The following is a 15,789-nucleotide window of genomic DNA, read 5'->3' on the forward strand; positions in this document are numbered from 1 at the left end:
TACCCCTCCCGTGGCATCCCTTCCCCTGGCACCCCTTCCCTAGTACCCCTCCCGTGGCATCCCTTCCCCTGGCACCCCTTCCCTAGTACCCCCTCCCGTGGCATCCCTTCCCCTGGCACCCCTTCCCGTGGCATCCCTTCCCCTGGCACCCCTTCCCGGAGTACCCCCTCCAGTGGCGTCCCTTCCCCTGGTACCCCCTCCTCTAGTACCCTTCCCGTGGCATCCTTTCCCCTAGTACCCCCTCCCGTGGCATCCTTTGCCCTGGTACCCCTTCCCGAGTACCCCCTCCGGTGGTATCCCTTCCCCTAGTACCCTCTCCCGTGGTACTCCCCGCACCCCCTCCCCTGGCACCCTCTCCCCCGGTACCCCCGCCCCAGTACCCCCTCCCCGCCGCAGCCCCCTCCCCGCCGCGGCCGCCCCGCAGTGCCGGGCAGAGCTCTCCGCTCTCCGCCGCGCCGGAGAGGAGCGGGAGGAGGAGGAGGAGGCACGGGCGGAGGAGGAGGGAGGTGGTGATAAGGGGTTTGCTGCGTCGCCTCATTTCTGTACCCAGCGCACGGCTCGTGGGGAGTGCGCGGTGCCCGCATCGCTGCCGGAGGGATCCTGCCGCTGCTGCTGCTGCTGCTCCTTCTGCTGCTGCTGCTGCTGCTGCAGTCCCGGCTCGGGAGCTGTTGTTTACCGGCTGGGAAGAGCTGCGGAGCGAGAGCCGAGCGTGCCGGGCAGGGGCGGCTGCGCTCACCTGCCAGGAGCGCAGCGGAAGAGGCTTCCCGAGGCGTCGGCACCCAGGGGCATCCGCGCCTCAGCCCAGTGCCTCCAGCACCGACTGCTTCGGGTCTCTTGTAAGCGAGAAGAGGAAAAAGGATCCAGAAACCCCCTGCAACTGGACAGCCCCTGCTGGAGTCTAACAGGTGTTTGCTGGGATTTGAATGGGGAGGGGATGGGTGGGAAGAAAAGTTAACTGCAGAAATCGGGGCTAGGAGAGATGCGATGATCTTGCACCAAGTGGATGTGCCATGGCTGCACGCAGATAGCGCGTCTGAAGAAGCTTGGAGGGATGTCTTGTGAGTGATCTGCGTGATCTCCGTAGAAACGCTCACCTCTGCCTGCAAACTTTCCCCTGCTCGAAGTTGGGAGCAATAAGAAAGCACCAGAAAGTGGAAAGGGGAAGATCCCAGAGGACGAAATCTCGAGCTAAACTGTTGCGTGCCGTGCCGGGGCTCCGGTGCTCGCCCCGCCGGTGTGTCCCGGGCCGCCGTGCGAGCGGCCGTGGGTGCCTCGGCCGGGCTGCCCGGCAGCGTCCCCGGCCTTGGGGACGGCCGAGCAGCATGCTGGCCGCGGCCGGGCGGCGACCCCCGCGTGCCTGAGCCCGCCGGGCAGCCGGGGCGGTGGCGGCCATGGCCGCAGCCATCGCCAGCTCCCTGATCCGCCAGAAGAGACAAGCCAGGGAGCGGGAGAAGTCCAATGCCTGTAAGTGTGTCAACAGCCCCAGCAAGAGCAAGGGAAGCTGCGACAAGAACAAGTTGAATGTGTTTTCCAGGGTCAAACTCTTTGGCTCCAAGAAAAGGCGAAGAAGGCGACCAGGTTGGCAAGGGTTCTGTCTTTGGGGGGTTGGTTGGTTGGTTTGATGCAATGGAAACTGGGATGTGTGTCAGGTGTGGGGAAAGGGGGAAAGGCGTTTCAGGGCTCGTACAATGGATATGCAGGACCTGGGTGCCCCTGGCAGTGCTTTGCCCTGTTGTGTTCATTTGGTTTCTTTGGGTAGCACACGCTGCTGTGTGTGCCTCACCTGCACACCTGTGTGCACCCGGGTAGCTGTAAGTCAGCTGTCCGTCCCTCTGTTACACACATGCAAACACATGGGTGTGTTTGTGGGGGAGATGCTAGAGGGGAAGTTCCCACACACACATCTCTCTCTTTAATATATAGTTGTATATTAAATAACTTCATGGTCTGGAGATCTGGTTTTGGTGTCCTGCTTCACAGAATGCCCGTGCCATGCTTTACCTGCTGATTGCAGATGAGGCTTTGTGCTTTTGCTGGCACCTTCCAGAGTTTTGCTTCAGCACCCTGTGCCTTTCTAGGAATGCCGTACCTGCAGCTGCCCTGTGCACACGAGGCTCTCTGGGCCACAGGTGCAAAAGGTCAGGTGTGAAGCCTGGGTCCCTGATCTGAGTGCATTGTTTTGGACGTGGGAGGAGCAAAACCCTCTGGCAATGCTGCCGTGGCTTTGCTGTGCTGGAGCATTGATGCTTGTGCCACTCCACCTGTCTGCCTTGCTCGCAGCTTGCCAGCACCTTTAGGATGGATTATGGCTAAAGAGCCAGAGTGAGGGGTGGAATAATTTCTGGTCAGAAAAGTTGGTAGATAAGAGTTGTGTGTCCATCAGGACTCTTATCAAAGTTGCTGATAAGATCTAATACACTTATGCAAACTGTGGTAAGCTTTTGCCTTCAGCCCCTGCTAAAATGAAGTGCAGTAGCAGAGCCCCAGTGCCTTTGGTTACAAAGACAAGGAGTCGTATCCAGACTCAGGGTGCTGGAAATGACACACTACATCTACACAGTGTTTGTCTCTGAAAAGAATGAGATGTTGTGGAGCGAGCTGCAGGGCTGCATGAGCTCCTGACAAACGGAACTGTGTGAAATGACTACAATGCAGATGTCATTGGGATTCAGTGGGCGTAGACCTTTTTTGCAATTACTCCTGATGCTTTAGCCAGATATCTTGAATGGCACACTTAACAGCATATCCTGCTGTTGTGTACTTTTTGGTCTAGAATGATATGAAACCGTGTGAGATATCTCGCTTTGTAGCTGTGAATGTGAGGATGGTTATGGAAAAAAGAAATCTATGCAAACTATGTGTTGTTTTGATCTTTCTTCTTCTAGTTGATGAGGTAATTACCTCAGCCCTTATGGTAATATTTATTTTGCAGTTCCACACATTGCTGGATTTCAGGGTTTCCCTCTCCATTTTCCATATGTTCATTGAGTAGTTTATCGCTTTGGATGCTCTGTACTCTCTGGAGCAGTGAGGAATAGGGATTTGTTTATTAGAGCTGCAGCAGTTCCTGTGCTAAACATTTACTGCTATATATTTAGGCTCTCAACTGTCACTGTGGCTCTTATTAATGCTATTGTAATAGTCTTCTTTTTCCTCTCCATCTAAGAACTCACACCTTTTAAAAAGACTGAATGTACTCTTTGCCAGCTCATTTTTAATCTTAAATGAGATAGAGCTGGGCTCCTGGGGCCAAGCAGTGCTGCTGGAATCTGTATTCACTGGGAGTAGATTTTACTGTGCTACTCACGTTGTAATCGAAAGTGGCATTTAATCATTTTGGCAATTGATTTCATAGACATAAATTTGATCTCAGCCTAAATGAAAAGTGATGCAAAGCTGGTAGCCCTGCTTTTGTTTGGGGTCTTTTTCTTACCTCAGCCTTGAGAAGAAACCTGAAGATTCGTTTTTCACGTCCTGCTCGCTTGGAGTGGCACATCAGGATTTCCCACGTTAATCTCACTGTTGTTTCTTTGCAGAGCCTCAGCTTAAAGGTATAGTAACAAAGCTCTACAGCAGGCAAGGATACCACTTGCAGTTGCAAGCAGATGGAACAATTGATGGAACAAAAGAGGAAGACAGTAGTTATAGTAAGTGACACGAGAATAAATGGTGTGTTTGTGCATTGTGGTGTCTCCCTCCCCTGCAGGTCCCCTCAGAGCTGCTGTCCTGGGCTGGCTGAGTGAGTGGCAGCTGCACTAACGCCGTGCTGGCAGCACAGAGTCCTTCAGACCTACTGGGTCTGAGAGAAGTACAGATAGAAATCACTTACAGAAATAATGAACCAGAGGAGGTAATGATGACACATGTGACAAACAAAGCAAATGTTATCTCCATGGTAATCCAGAGAAGTTCATTGCTGTCCTTTGGATTTTATTAGATTTTTTTTTTCAGCAGGGAAAATTTGCTCGCCTACTCAGAGCCTGAAATAGAATAACGCTATCTCCACTCTCACACAGGGGCTCATTCGAACAGCGCCGTGGTATTTCACAAACTGGGACTTAGCACCACTTTCCACTTCACATTTCCCTGTTATTATTATTTGTTACCACTTATAAATTGTACCATCAACTTTCAACTGGCTTTCCCTCAGGTTTTTTGTGAAAAAGCTCTGGACATTTTTACTTGCTGGTTTTGACTGGGTGTTTTTACAACTTTGTGGATTAATAGAAAATAGGAGAAGATGACTAGAGCTCTGATTTGGTATGTGAAAAATGCTTAAGGATCTCACACAGCTAGACAAAAAGATTTCAAGACTGCTAAAATAAGGCAATGTAGGAAACAATGCCCTGCAGAAAGTGTACAAAGGTGCAGGTGGCCAAGCCAAGACTGGCAGAGCTCAGAGAAATGTTTGTGTTCATAAATCCAGCTGTAGCCTGCTGCCTCTTCCTATGCCGCTTCGTTTCTCTGTCAGCTCATACTGCACAGAGACCTTGGCAACGATCATCTCTCCCTTAGGCATTGCTTAGCTGTGCATTAGGAGGATATCCTTATATCCTTATTTAAAACAATGCAAATGTAGTAGGGAGAGAGTAGGATGCAAATTGCTTTGGATTATTTTGTGCTGACACCAGCTGGTCACAATAGGAAGCAATTAATTTTGCTGTCATTTCTTTGCCACCCCTTCTGTCATTTCTGCCCACATGAGGGGCATCCCCTAGAAGTGAGGTAACCCCTCCATCCTGCCGTGCCTCCGGGGACTTGCAGGGATGAGGGATGCTCTCTGTGCCTCTGCTGTGGGTCCTGGCAGGGGTCACAGCTGGGGACAGGTCACTCACTGCCCCAGGAGGCAGAGCTGGCCGTGCTGCTGCTCAGGGACAGGGCACTAGCAGCTGCTGCTGAGAGGGACAGTCCCGTTTTTGGTGCAGTGCCAGCGCCCCTGCCCTTGGAGGCAGCAGCTGGGGCAGGATGTGTGGTTGTGCTGGCACAGGGCAGAGTGGGCACCGCTCTGACAGGGCCAGTTCCCCATAGCCCCTTCCCAAATTCCAGCACTTTGTGCCACAGCCACTGCTCATCCCACTGGCGTGTGAACCAGCTTCCAGTGTGCCTCAGCCTTGTCCTGCCTCGAAACTGAGCCTGGATGTGTCTGCCAGGGAAATGTGCCCCAGGGCTGGGAGCAGCACCTGGGCACCCACCCATGGCTCAGGTGCCAGCCCACTCAGGCACGAGGGCTCAGCCTTGGCTCTGCCACTGGCCAGCGAAGCACAGCCAGGAGTTCCTCATACAGCCCATCCCAGTGGCCCATGGCACCTCTGTCCCATCTCTGTGGCCCATGGCACCTCTGTCCCTGCTGGCCCAGCCCAGTGGCAGCTCTGTCCCTGCTGGCCCACCTCTGCCCTCTCCTCAGCTCTCGCTGACAGGTCTGCAGCACTGGTTGCAGTGGAGCCCATACTCAGACCCTCGTGCTGAAAAACCCCAACACCTGCCCTACTTGTAAATGTGCCATTAAGAAATCACCTTCCAAAAGAGACCTGCAGGTTCTGCCTGGGTGCAGAGCTTTAAAGCCTCCTGTCCAGCCTACTCAAAGATCAGCTGCTGCTTTTTGGGGCTGAACTGCAAAGGACTCATGCCCAGGGGAATATTTTCTCCCCCCAGTAAACTCAAGCATTTGATAGAATGAATGAAAAATCCTTTTTCCTTTCTGAAAATCTAAGTTTCTTTTGCCAAAAGCTGTGCAGAACTGGAGGATTTTCTCTGAGTGAAGGGAAAGTGATGGGTGTTGGTTTTGAGCTGGAGGTGAGCGTGAGGAGGGTCTGCATGTGTGGTTTGTGTTTGTACGCTCGTGTCTATGAAAGGGGAAGAAACACACAGATTTTATGATGCCCTGCATTTATTTGTTAGTTCTGGATATTCCACCTTTCCTGCTGTGCTTGACCATTGTAGGAAGTGCAGCGCTCAAGGGTGCCCTGACCTCAGGGCATTCGACGAGCTCTTGGCATTCCCAAACACAGAATTCAGGGTCTATGTTAAATGCTGTCAAGCTGAAATATTTTATTTTACTGAAGTATGACCATTTGGGGGTTTTCGGGCTGGAAAAAAAATTATGATGGATCATAATTCTTAGCCGTAATTTTGAAAATAATAAAAATATTTCACATTCATAATTTGGTTTTAAATTGGCTTTGGACAGTGACCATAAATATCAAACTCCAGCCTGAAGCAGCCCAGAGTCTTCCAGCCAAGTAATAAATCGCTGGAAATGGGAAGTAGTTTGGCATCACTTTGTCCCATCTCTGCATTTCTGCCACAGAGTGGAAGGAGGTGCTTTGGGTTATGATAATTTTTTTAACTCCCCTTTATTTTTAATCCTACGTATTGAACTCAGAGTACTGTATTCAACTCATTATTTCTTGTGTTCAATTTTAACATATCCATGAATCCAAGCAATGGCAGAGCTTTGCTTTTTTCCTTTTTTTTTTTTTTTTCTTTGCCACTTTGCAAACCGGAATCTTCATTTTTTGAAGAGTTGTTTCTGTGCTTATAAATACTGCCACTATTAGCATGTGTACAAGCAGAAATGCAAGCAGAACATTCAAAGCAGCTCAGTTTTGAAAGCACAGATTTAGGGGTTGATCTAAAGAATATGCTGCCCTTACATTTCATTTTGAAGTTATTTAACTCTGTTTTTTCAAACCCATTCTCCTCTAAAAAAGAGGAAAAATTAAACCCCAATGAGCTATAAGTGGAAACATTTTGAGATGCTAATGATGGTTTTCAACTTTTCTGAATTTCATCTTCTTCCTTGCTTTTGGTCAAAATGTTTACTGACTTTGAAAACAAGTTTTGATTGTCTTGAAAATTTTTTTGTTTGTTTCCCTCTGGATTCCTTCTTGCACTTAATGGCGCAAGAAAAGCACCCTAACAAAAGCCAAACAGTGCTCGAGTGCACTGGGCAGAGCCTGGGCTCTGCTCACCAGGCAGGTAAGTTCTGTTAGCAATTCCCATCTCCAGAGGGAAGGAGAGGGAGTGATCCCTCAGATCATTCCCTTGGTGGCAGTTGCTGTCAAAGGACTTGGTGGCAGAAGTGTTGTTCTGTAGCACCCACAGAAATTAATATACGCATAAATAGAGATTTTTACTTGGTTCTGATAATTCTGGTTTCATTTTCTATCTGATCTGCATACTCCAAAGGATTGATTTTGTTCTCCATCTCCTTTCTCTCCTAGCTTTGTTTAACCTCATACCTGTGGGTTTACGAGTGGTGGCGATTCAGGGGGTTCAAACAAAATTATATCTGGCAATGAACAGCGAAGGATACCTATATACATCAGTAAGTAAACGTTTTAATTCTGTTCTCTGTGGAATTGTGGCAAACTAATAACTTACTGTTGCAAGGGATCTAATAACCTATAAATGAGAGTTTGGCAGCAGAGTCAGTGTGATGGTGATAGTCTGCTTCTGGTTTATGAATCTTTTCCATCAGGAGCGCCTGGGGATGTGTGGATTCACACTGTGGTGCCTTTGAATAATCCCGAAGTGTGAAACATCCCAAACCCCCCAGCCCCAGACAGGAAGGATCCTCTCCCTTGGTCCCTGTGGAGTGACTGGGCTGGTCAGAGCGGGGCACTGAGGGGAAGGGACAGCTTGGTGTGTCTCCCGCGTGCCTCAGCATGGTTTGTGTCTTCCTATGGCATCTGTGTTACTCTGAGTAAAAGGATTAGAGAAAGTAATTATATTTTTTTGTTTGGCCAGGATTTTCAAATAGAAATTTTATGGCTTCAGGTAGGTGAGTGAGTAAAGAACAGCTTTATTAGTAGTTTTGATAAGGATGTCCGTTAATAACTTTCAGTGACGTTTCTCATGAGAGCAGACGGTGTTTTTATTTTTAAAAAAATTAAATGGACCACTTTTCAATTAAAAACATTTAGCTGAACTATCTTCAGGAGTTTTAATTATACAGATTCAATAGATTTTTCCCAAGGAGGAAAATAGAGGAAAATGTATTCTATTATCTACTACAAATGATTCTCTTCTATAAAAGATTCCCTTAATCCTGATAAAAATTAAGCAAACTTATTCAAATCTCTCATTTATTTTGCAATCCTGACAGCTGGGAGCAGGGGCAGCTTTGCATATTTTTTCTCTTTCTGCCAGAGCAGGAGCAGCTCAGGCCTGGCATTGCAGGGACAAAGGAAGGTTCCAGAGAGCGCTGGGTTTGTGCTCTCAGTGCAGAAATCTCTGCTTTCTGCTGGTGTTTGTGCTTTCCTGCAGAAACCACCTCTGTCTGGCAAGGGAGGTGGGCAGGGGATTTACCCTGCAGTGCAGTGCCTGCTCTCTGACACACAGCCCTGAGATGATGAGCATCACTTCCAGTTCCCTGCTGGGAGGAGAAGGGGCACAATGTGGCCCTGATTTCCATTAAATGCAACTTTTAGCTTGGTATGCATCTTAGGCAGAGCTCTGAGATTCACTTTGGTTGTGATCTTTATTCTTTGCATTGATTAAGGGTAGCTCTTCACATGGTTATGTTCCCTTGAATCATGTCTTTCTTGAATCCTTTAATATCTTTGAATTCCATAATTTATGTCACTGCAAAATTAACTGGTGACATCTCTCTGTTTCCCCATTAGTGGAAATATAAATAACAGTGGTCATTTTTGTTTCCTTATTAGACAGCTATATTTTCTTACATTTATTTGTTAATCTTCTTGAACTTGATGGGCTTGGCAAGGCTTTAAACAGAATTTTGTTGTGTGGTTTCCCAAATTCGTACTCTTAAATTCTCTTCGCAAAGACAGGTGGCCACTTAATTTTGATCTACTTTTCTAAGGAAAATTGTCACCCAAGTTCTCAATAATCCTGGGTTTATCCCCTGCTGCCTTCTGGTTTGGTTGTTCTGTTCTTTGCAATAATCACAAGGAACTCTCAGGGGGAAAAAGCAGCTCTTGTCCCTGTCAATGAGCCCAGGGAATGGACAAGGGCTGGTGAGGAGCATCTGCCCCTGCTTCAGGCTGCCACAAATCCAGCTCCAGCACTATTTTTCAGGTGTTTCTAGCATTTCTTCTGCTGATAATGGTCCTTTCAGCAAGGGATGCAGTCTGACAGTCTGATGCATGGGAAATGAACTCTATATTTTGGGCTGTATTCTTGGTTGATATAAATGAGTCCCAGGAGGGCTCAGCTGATTTATACCAGCTGAACACTCACCTGTTCCAGGAAAGCCACCAGGGAGCCTGGGGAACAGATCAGCTCAAGTAAGTGACATCCATCTACACATCCTGAGGGTTTCAAAGCCCCTGCAGGGATGTGTTCCTGAATGGGATTTGTCAGGAGCAGACAGATGGCAACATGGGATTGATCAAGTGCAAAAGCCCCACAAAACACTGTCAAGTTCCTGAAGCAGGAGAACAGGGGAAATAGAAGGGCACTTCAGTGGTAGATAGCAACAGCAGATAGCTCCACCATTTCCAGGGAGAAATGAAATTAGCATTGGGGAAGCAGTTTAATAAGGAGAGATCAATCACTGTGGTCTCTACATGATCACCTGGTTTTGGCTGTGCTGTGAGCCTTGTGTCTGTGCAGAGGGCACCAGGGCTCTGCCCTGCCTCTGAGGCAGCCTGCGCTGTGGTTTGCCTCAGCCCCGTGACTGTGCTGGGGAAGGAGGCGAATCTTCTCCATGGGGGGATCAGTGTGTATCACAGATCTGCGGAGAGCAGATACCTGGAGCTGGCTGCCAGAGTTTGTGGATAGTTTGCAGCATCTGTCAGTTAGAGCAAAAGCAGGATCTGTAGGGTAATGATAAAAGCTCCTTGGGGACAAGGCAGCAATTCAGCTCAGCAAAAGGAAGATAAACTGTGAAACCAAATATGCAGTTCTCTACATGTGTTATAGGGCACATGGAACTCCTGGCCTGCAGGGAAGGGAGGTGACCATGTCACATCTCCAGATCACAGCATCCCCATCTGAAATGGTTTCTTTCCTGCAGCCAGTGTCCTCCAGAATCCATGGCTGTGGTGTGACTGCTCCTCCCAAGCTGAACCCACCCTGGGAGTTTTATTTGGAGCAGCCTTGTTAGGAGCTGTCTGGAGGCACATCTCCTGGTGCTTGAGCATCCTCTCCCCGTGCAAACACCATGTTTGATTCATCCCTCACACCAGCGTGGTGCTGCTGCAAGATGACTGAAACGGTGTTCTGGCCTGTGTCTTACGTAACCACACCATGAATCATTTTGTGGTTTAGGGTGGCTTTCATTTCATCTTATTTTTCTTTCTATGAACGACCACATCTTTCACATGACCGCCGTATATGCCCCACTTGGATTTTTCTGGTTTCATATGCTGTGAATTCGTGTGTTTGCTTGTCCTGGACATCGGAAGGCTGTGTTTGGCAGACAGGCAGTGCTGGAGCTGCTGCTCTCTCGCTGAGGGGTGCTGGTGTGGCAGAGGAGGCTCCCAGCCATGCAGAGCAGCAGTGGGTGAGGCTCCTCCAGGGGAGGGAGGGTGGAGGTGCAGGGAGTTGGGTGTTCTGCAGAGGCTGAAACAGCCCAAAATACTCCGAGTTTAAAAACAGCCTGTGAACCTCCTGCCATGCATTTTCCATGAGCCATCGTGGTAGAGTTTTTCAAACCATGTAGTGACTGTCAGTGAATTTTCCTATATAACATTTTAAGACAGGTGATTTTGTGCTTGTTTCTCCTGGGTACATTGTCAGAAACAGTATAATTAAATGTGTGCTGCTCATTGCACAGTTCTGGCCAGTCTCAGAGCAGTGCAGCTCAGCTTGGAAGGAGGGTTCATGTCCCCTCTTGTCTTGCTGTGGGTTCCTGTGTTCTACCAAAGCATTTCATTTCCCAGTGTCATGGGCAGTTCCTCACAGCTTCTCCCAGGCTGGAGGGAGCCCTTACCTGAGAGTGTCCTGTGTGACAGGGACGGGTCTGCCCATGCCTCGTGCAGCCCTCCAGCCCAGCTGTGGGCAGTTCAGGGCACTCAGCTGCTAGGATGAGGTGTTTCTGTGCCTTTGTTAACTACTCTGGGAAGAGTACTTTGGATTTTATATTGCTGCAGGACGTGGCTTCCTTTTGCCATTTCTCGTCTGATGTCACTTGGTGCAGAGCTAGCAGGGGTTTAGGGAGCACTTGGGGATAAAACCCTGGGCAGAACTGTGTGTACAATTTACCCTGAGAGAGCATTCAGCTAACAACAGTCCTCTGTATGTAAAGCAAACTGTCATATCTACCTTTGGTACCTGCACTGAAAGTAAATATTGTGTGAAGCGTGCATGCTGATGATAGCCAAGAGAACTGAAATGGGATTAAATTCTCAGAGTGATTCAAAAATTGGTTTTGGTGAGTTGGAGAGAAGAGAAGTTTGTGCATATTTTAATACAGAGCAGTGCAGTGGAGAGCTGCTGTAGCTAATGGGAATGGCTGGGGCATTTATAATGAATTACTGGCAAAGAGCATTTTTCCACCTCAGGGAAATAGCACAAACCAAGACATGGAGGAAATAATCAAAAGCTTCATCTGGTTAAATTTGCATGTCAGTATAAATCATTTTTTACCAGAATGCAGACTACACCTGAATGCGGTTGACTCACTCCAGTGCCAGGGTGGGAGGTGCAGATCCATGTTTTCCTGTCCCTGTGCTGGGCAGGGGCTCAGCACAGCTCAGAGGGTGCTGTGTCCCTGCTGTGCTGCCAGCCCTGCCTGCTGCCCTGCCCGCAGCCCAGGGAGCAGGCCCAGGGCACAGGAGGCTGCCCTGAGGAGGTGCCAGGCCCTGCAGGAGCAGCGGAGCTGCTGGAAGCTCTCTGAGCCCCCGCCACGGGCACTGCTGCAGGTGCTGCACGCTTGGCTTCAGCGGTGCAGCAGTGCTGCAGCACGGGGCTGGCTGCTGCTGCTGCTGCTGCCTGCGCGGGGAGGGGGAGCCTGCTGGGTCCCACTGGGGCACCACAGGCTCCTGCCCAGCCTCAGCCTCCAGCAGGGCGTGTGCCTGGCAGGTTCTGGGCTGGGTGTGAGCTGAACTGCCTGCAGTGCAGCTGGAGTGCTGCTCACAGATGTGTCCCAGCTGCTGAGGGGACCTGCAGCCCCTGGCTGAGGCCCCCAGCCTGGCTGAGCCCTGCTCTGAGGTGTGGGACACTCCTGGGCTGGCAGAGGTTCCCTGCACACGAGGAGAGCTGTGCTGCTGTCAGTGATGTGGGCTGGAGGGATGGTGCTGTTCCTTCAGGGGCTTGTCCCCGTGGCACCAGTGTGAGCCCAGATTTCTGGGGACAGACTGCCTGTCTGCAGCAGGGAAGTGCAGATGGTATAATCCTCCCACGGGAGAATTATTAGGAGATTCAGCAAGCTGCAGGTCTTGAAGCTGTTATGCTGCTTTTCTGTACAAGTCATCCCCCAGGCATCTGAAAGCCCCGAGGTGCTGCGGGTGCTGGAGCTGAGGCTCCCTGAGGAGCCCAGGCACGGCAGGGGTGCTCCAGGGCTGTGCCCTGCCCTCATCCTGGCACCCTGGGCAACGCCTCCCCAACAGAAAGTCCATTGCACTGCTCACTGGGGTCACAGTGACACAGATCTGCCATGATGACAAAAAAAAAAGCCTTGGCAGAATCTGGAGTTGGACTGGAGTCTGAGAGCTTCGCACCTTGGATCACACTGATCACTTTGAACAAGGGGTTTTGGCCCTGGACCAGCAAACAAGGAATCCTGAGTGCCAGGGCTCCCAGGCTGCTCGCAGCTCCTCAGTGTCACACTGCAAAGCAGATTGGCAGGCAGAGTGGTGAGCAGATAAGGGCTGGATCCACTGGATTTGTGTGCTCAGATCACCAAAGGACAGCTCACCTTGCTGGGGTTCAGCAGAGCCAAGCAGCAAAGTGCTGCTTTTCTCTCCCCAGCATGGTGTAGGTGCTGCACCTCAGGATCAGCAATGTAGGTACCTGTGGGTGTAGAGCTCCATGCACACCAGGCATGTGAGCCTGCTTCTTGCAGAGCTGGGCTCAGTTCACTGGGAGAATATGTATGCTAGTATTTATGTGCATTTTTGAGGTGTTGATTATTTTTCCTTTATTTTTGATCTGTGTCTTCAAGTTTAGAAGCAAGATCACATGCCAACCTGACTCTGTTTCTTTAGAATGTGACTTAATTAACAGAAAATACTTATGAAACTGTGGCTTCTTTGCTGCACCTGCCTTTCCTTCTAAAAAGCTGTCTGCCTGCTCTGGGAAGCCCAGAAGGGCTTCCCCTCCCTCTGGTGCTGCAGGCTGAGCTAATGAGCAGCTCTTGTCACAGTGACTCAGCAGAGCCCCTGCCTGGAGCTGCCGATGGCTCAGCCTGTGCAGGGTGAGCGTCTAAGCAGGGCGCAGCAGTCAGGCAGGCTCCCAGGGCTCCCCAAACCAACAGGAGTGGGCTGGCACTGGAAAACAAACTCAGAACTGGAGCAGGAGCTGGCCCAGGATGGCACTGCAGTGGCAGGCTCATCACGTTTGTTAAACTCCCAGAAGTGTTCTCCACACAGCTGATTGTTAGCTGGGAGCTGCTGCCCATGGCCTCCCATCATCTGTGGGGCTCCCAGCTCCAGGGAGGTCAGTTCTTGGAAGGAAAATGCTGTGAAGTACGATGGCGTTCTGTTTGGCTTGGACGCACCTGCAGTGCCCGCCCAGCAGGGGCCAGGGCAGCTGGAGAGGGAGGCAGGAGCCCTTCCCTGCTCTCCCAGAGCTCCTGCAGTTCTCCAGGGAGCTGAGAATGGGCTGCCCTGGCTGCTCAGGGCTGCTGCTGTCTCCTGCTCATGCTGGGGTTGGGGTTGCTTCTCAGGAGCCCGTTCTGCTCCCATGAGAAGTGGCCCAAGGTGTTCAGCCTGGCCACCCGTGGATGGGAAAGTGGTGAGGGTGGAGCAGGGTGAGAATGGCTGCAGGAAAAGCTGCGTGAGGAGGTGGAGGTGTGCCTGCTCCTGGGAGTGCCCGGGCTGCAGGACAGCACTCGGAGCTCTGGCTGCTCAGCAGTGCCAGGACAAACAAAATTCAGCAGCTCCTTTGCTAAAAGAAGGTAAAGGGCAGCCCAGCTCCCCAGAATTGCTGTCCATCAATGCCGGCTGGTACCAGCAACTGATCTGCCATGTGCGGGTATTGGGAGCAGATTTATTAAACACTTCTTTGTGTCTTTTTATCTTTGTGTTGCCCTGCAGTTACAGCAGTGCTAAGAGGAGCTGAATTCACTTCTGTTCTACTTGGCAGCCTCCAGAGAAATGTTTACTGCTCCTGGCCGTTTACATCCTTTAGCAAGCCTACTAAAAGCATCTTTTCCTTTCAGAACTTTTATTGCAAGGGATGAGGTGCAAAAACTGAGAATCCCGCTCGACTGTAAAAGTTCACATTGTCAGCCAAAAGGCTTCTTTTGAAAAGAGTACTGAGAAATACTGATGGGAGTCAGTGGGGCAGGAGAAGGAGTCCTTAAGCCCAAGATTGAGTTCTGTGGTTGCTTTTGAGAGCTGCAGCACAACTGGAGGAGGTTTCCAAAGGAAACCCAGTCTGAATGCCATCTTCTTGCTGTGTGCTGGAAACAGAGCCCCCTGTATGAGTCCTGAAAAGCAGGAGAAACCTGTGTGGCACAGAAGCTACTCAGGAGCAAAGGAAATAGAAAAGTTGTCATATTTCCATTATGCCCTTGAAGCCTTGGTTTCAGAAACTAACTTTTCCATAAGGTAGTTCTTGGAGTTAGACCTGTTGGGCTCCTGGATAGGAAATATATAAAGGGTCTGGGAAAGGAAAAAGTCTCTTGAATAAGAATGGTTTTAAGAGGCTTGCATTTCTATACTGAACTGCTTTCATTAGGCAATCTAGGATTGACAAAGGAATCTGAAATTACAGATGGATTAGGGAGTCTTTGGGTATAATGCCTATATAATAGCTTTTACCAGTGAATGGGATGGTCTGAATAGTTGAACTGATAAGGCTTTTCATATTTTACATTCTGCTGATGCTACAGGTGCCATCACATTGTTTTTCATTTTTGTAATTCTACCCAAACAGCTCTGCATATTGAGCAGTATGGTTCTTCTAAAATGGAATCCGCTGGGGAGCTAAGCAAAACAGGCATGATAATTGGTGAAGTGCAGTTCTGTTTATTTAAAGCCTCAGGAGATATCTAAAAATCAGAGAGCTGGGTTCAGAATCACAGCACAAGATGCTGTTTGCTTTATCAAGCAGTCTCCCCCTCTCCTTACTCTGATTACTTTGAATGCATAGAAATAGGGGATCAATTTAGACCCTCCATCCTCATCCCCAGAGCATTTTCAGGTGTTAACAAATCCTGTCATGAGATAGCAGTGTTCCTCTTGAGCCCAGCTATTGGTGGGACGTTGCAGTTGAGCTGACTGTGAGTGGGCAAACCTCTAAAGATTTGTGAGCACGTTTCCTCAAATGGCAGCTCCAGAAGTTACTGTTTTAACAAAATGGGTTTAGGGAGCTGCAAAGAGTGGGCTGCTCCTCACCCTGCCAGTACTCTTGTCCTCCAGCTAAACTGGAATACAGTATTTTTAAAGTGAGCATATCTGGTGGAGCTGGTACGTGAATTAGAAGCAGAGTTTCATAAATACAAAGGTTTCAGCTCAGGTTTCAGGCAAAAGTTCCCATCAATTCTCATTCTGTTCTCGTTGCTTCACACCAGTGTGCTCAGAGCTAGCAGAGCATCTGCTGCCAGCTGAGCCATATTGACACTGACAGAAGGCACAGTAAGCTCAGAGTAAATAAGTGAATGATCTGAAACAGAACAAAAACCATAAGAAAGTCTAATAAGTGAAATAGACAGAG

General features: G+C 49.5%; 1 protein-coding gene across 6 annotated transcripts in view; it reads left to right on the top strand.

The window, feature by feature from the left end:
- Window positions 1-15,789, top strand: part of FGF13 (fibroblast growth factor 13) — a 177,433-nt gene that overhangs the window by 134,583 nt on the left and 27,061 nt on the right. For 5 of the 6 annotated variants that reach the window (XM_074551437.1, XM_074551436.1, XM_074551435.1 and 2 more), the window contains 2 exons: window positions 3,537-3,647; window positions 7,224-7,327. In XM_074551437.1, the coding sequence (XP_074407538.1) occupies window positions 3,537-3,647; window positions 7,224-7,327 (215 nt within the window). Of the gene's footprint in view, window positions 1-1,391; window positions 1,579-3,536; window positions 3,648-7,223; window positions 7,328-15,789 lie in introns of those variants that run through there. The other variant, XM_005495454.4, reaches the window with a different exon arrangement.

This window comes from Zonotrichia albicollis, chromosome 14 (assembly GCF_047830755.1).
Source record: "Zonotrichia albicollis isolate bZonAlb1 chromosome 14, bZonAlb1.hap1, whole genome shotgun sequence".
Classification (NCBI taxonomy): domain Eukaryota; kingdom Metazoa; phylum Chordata; class Aves; order Passeriformes; family Passerellidae; genus Zonotrichia; species Zonotrichia albicollis.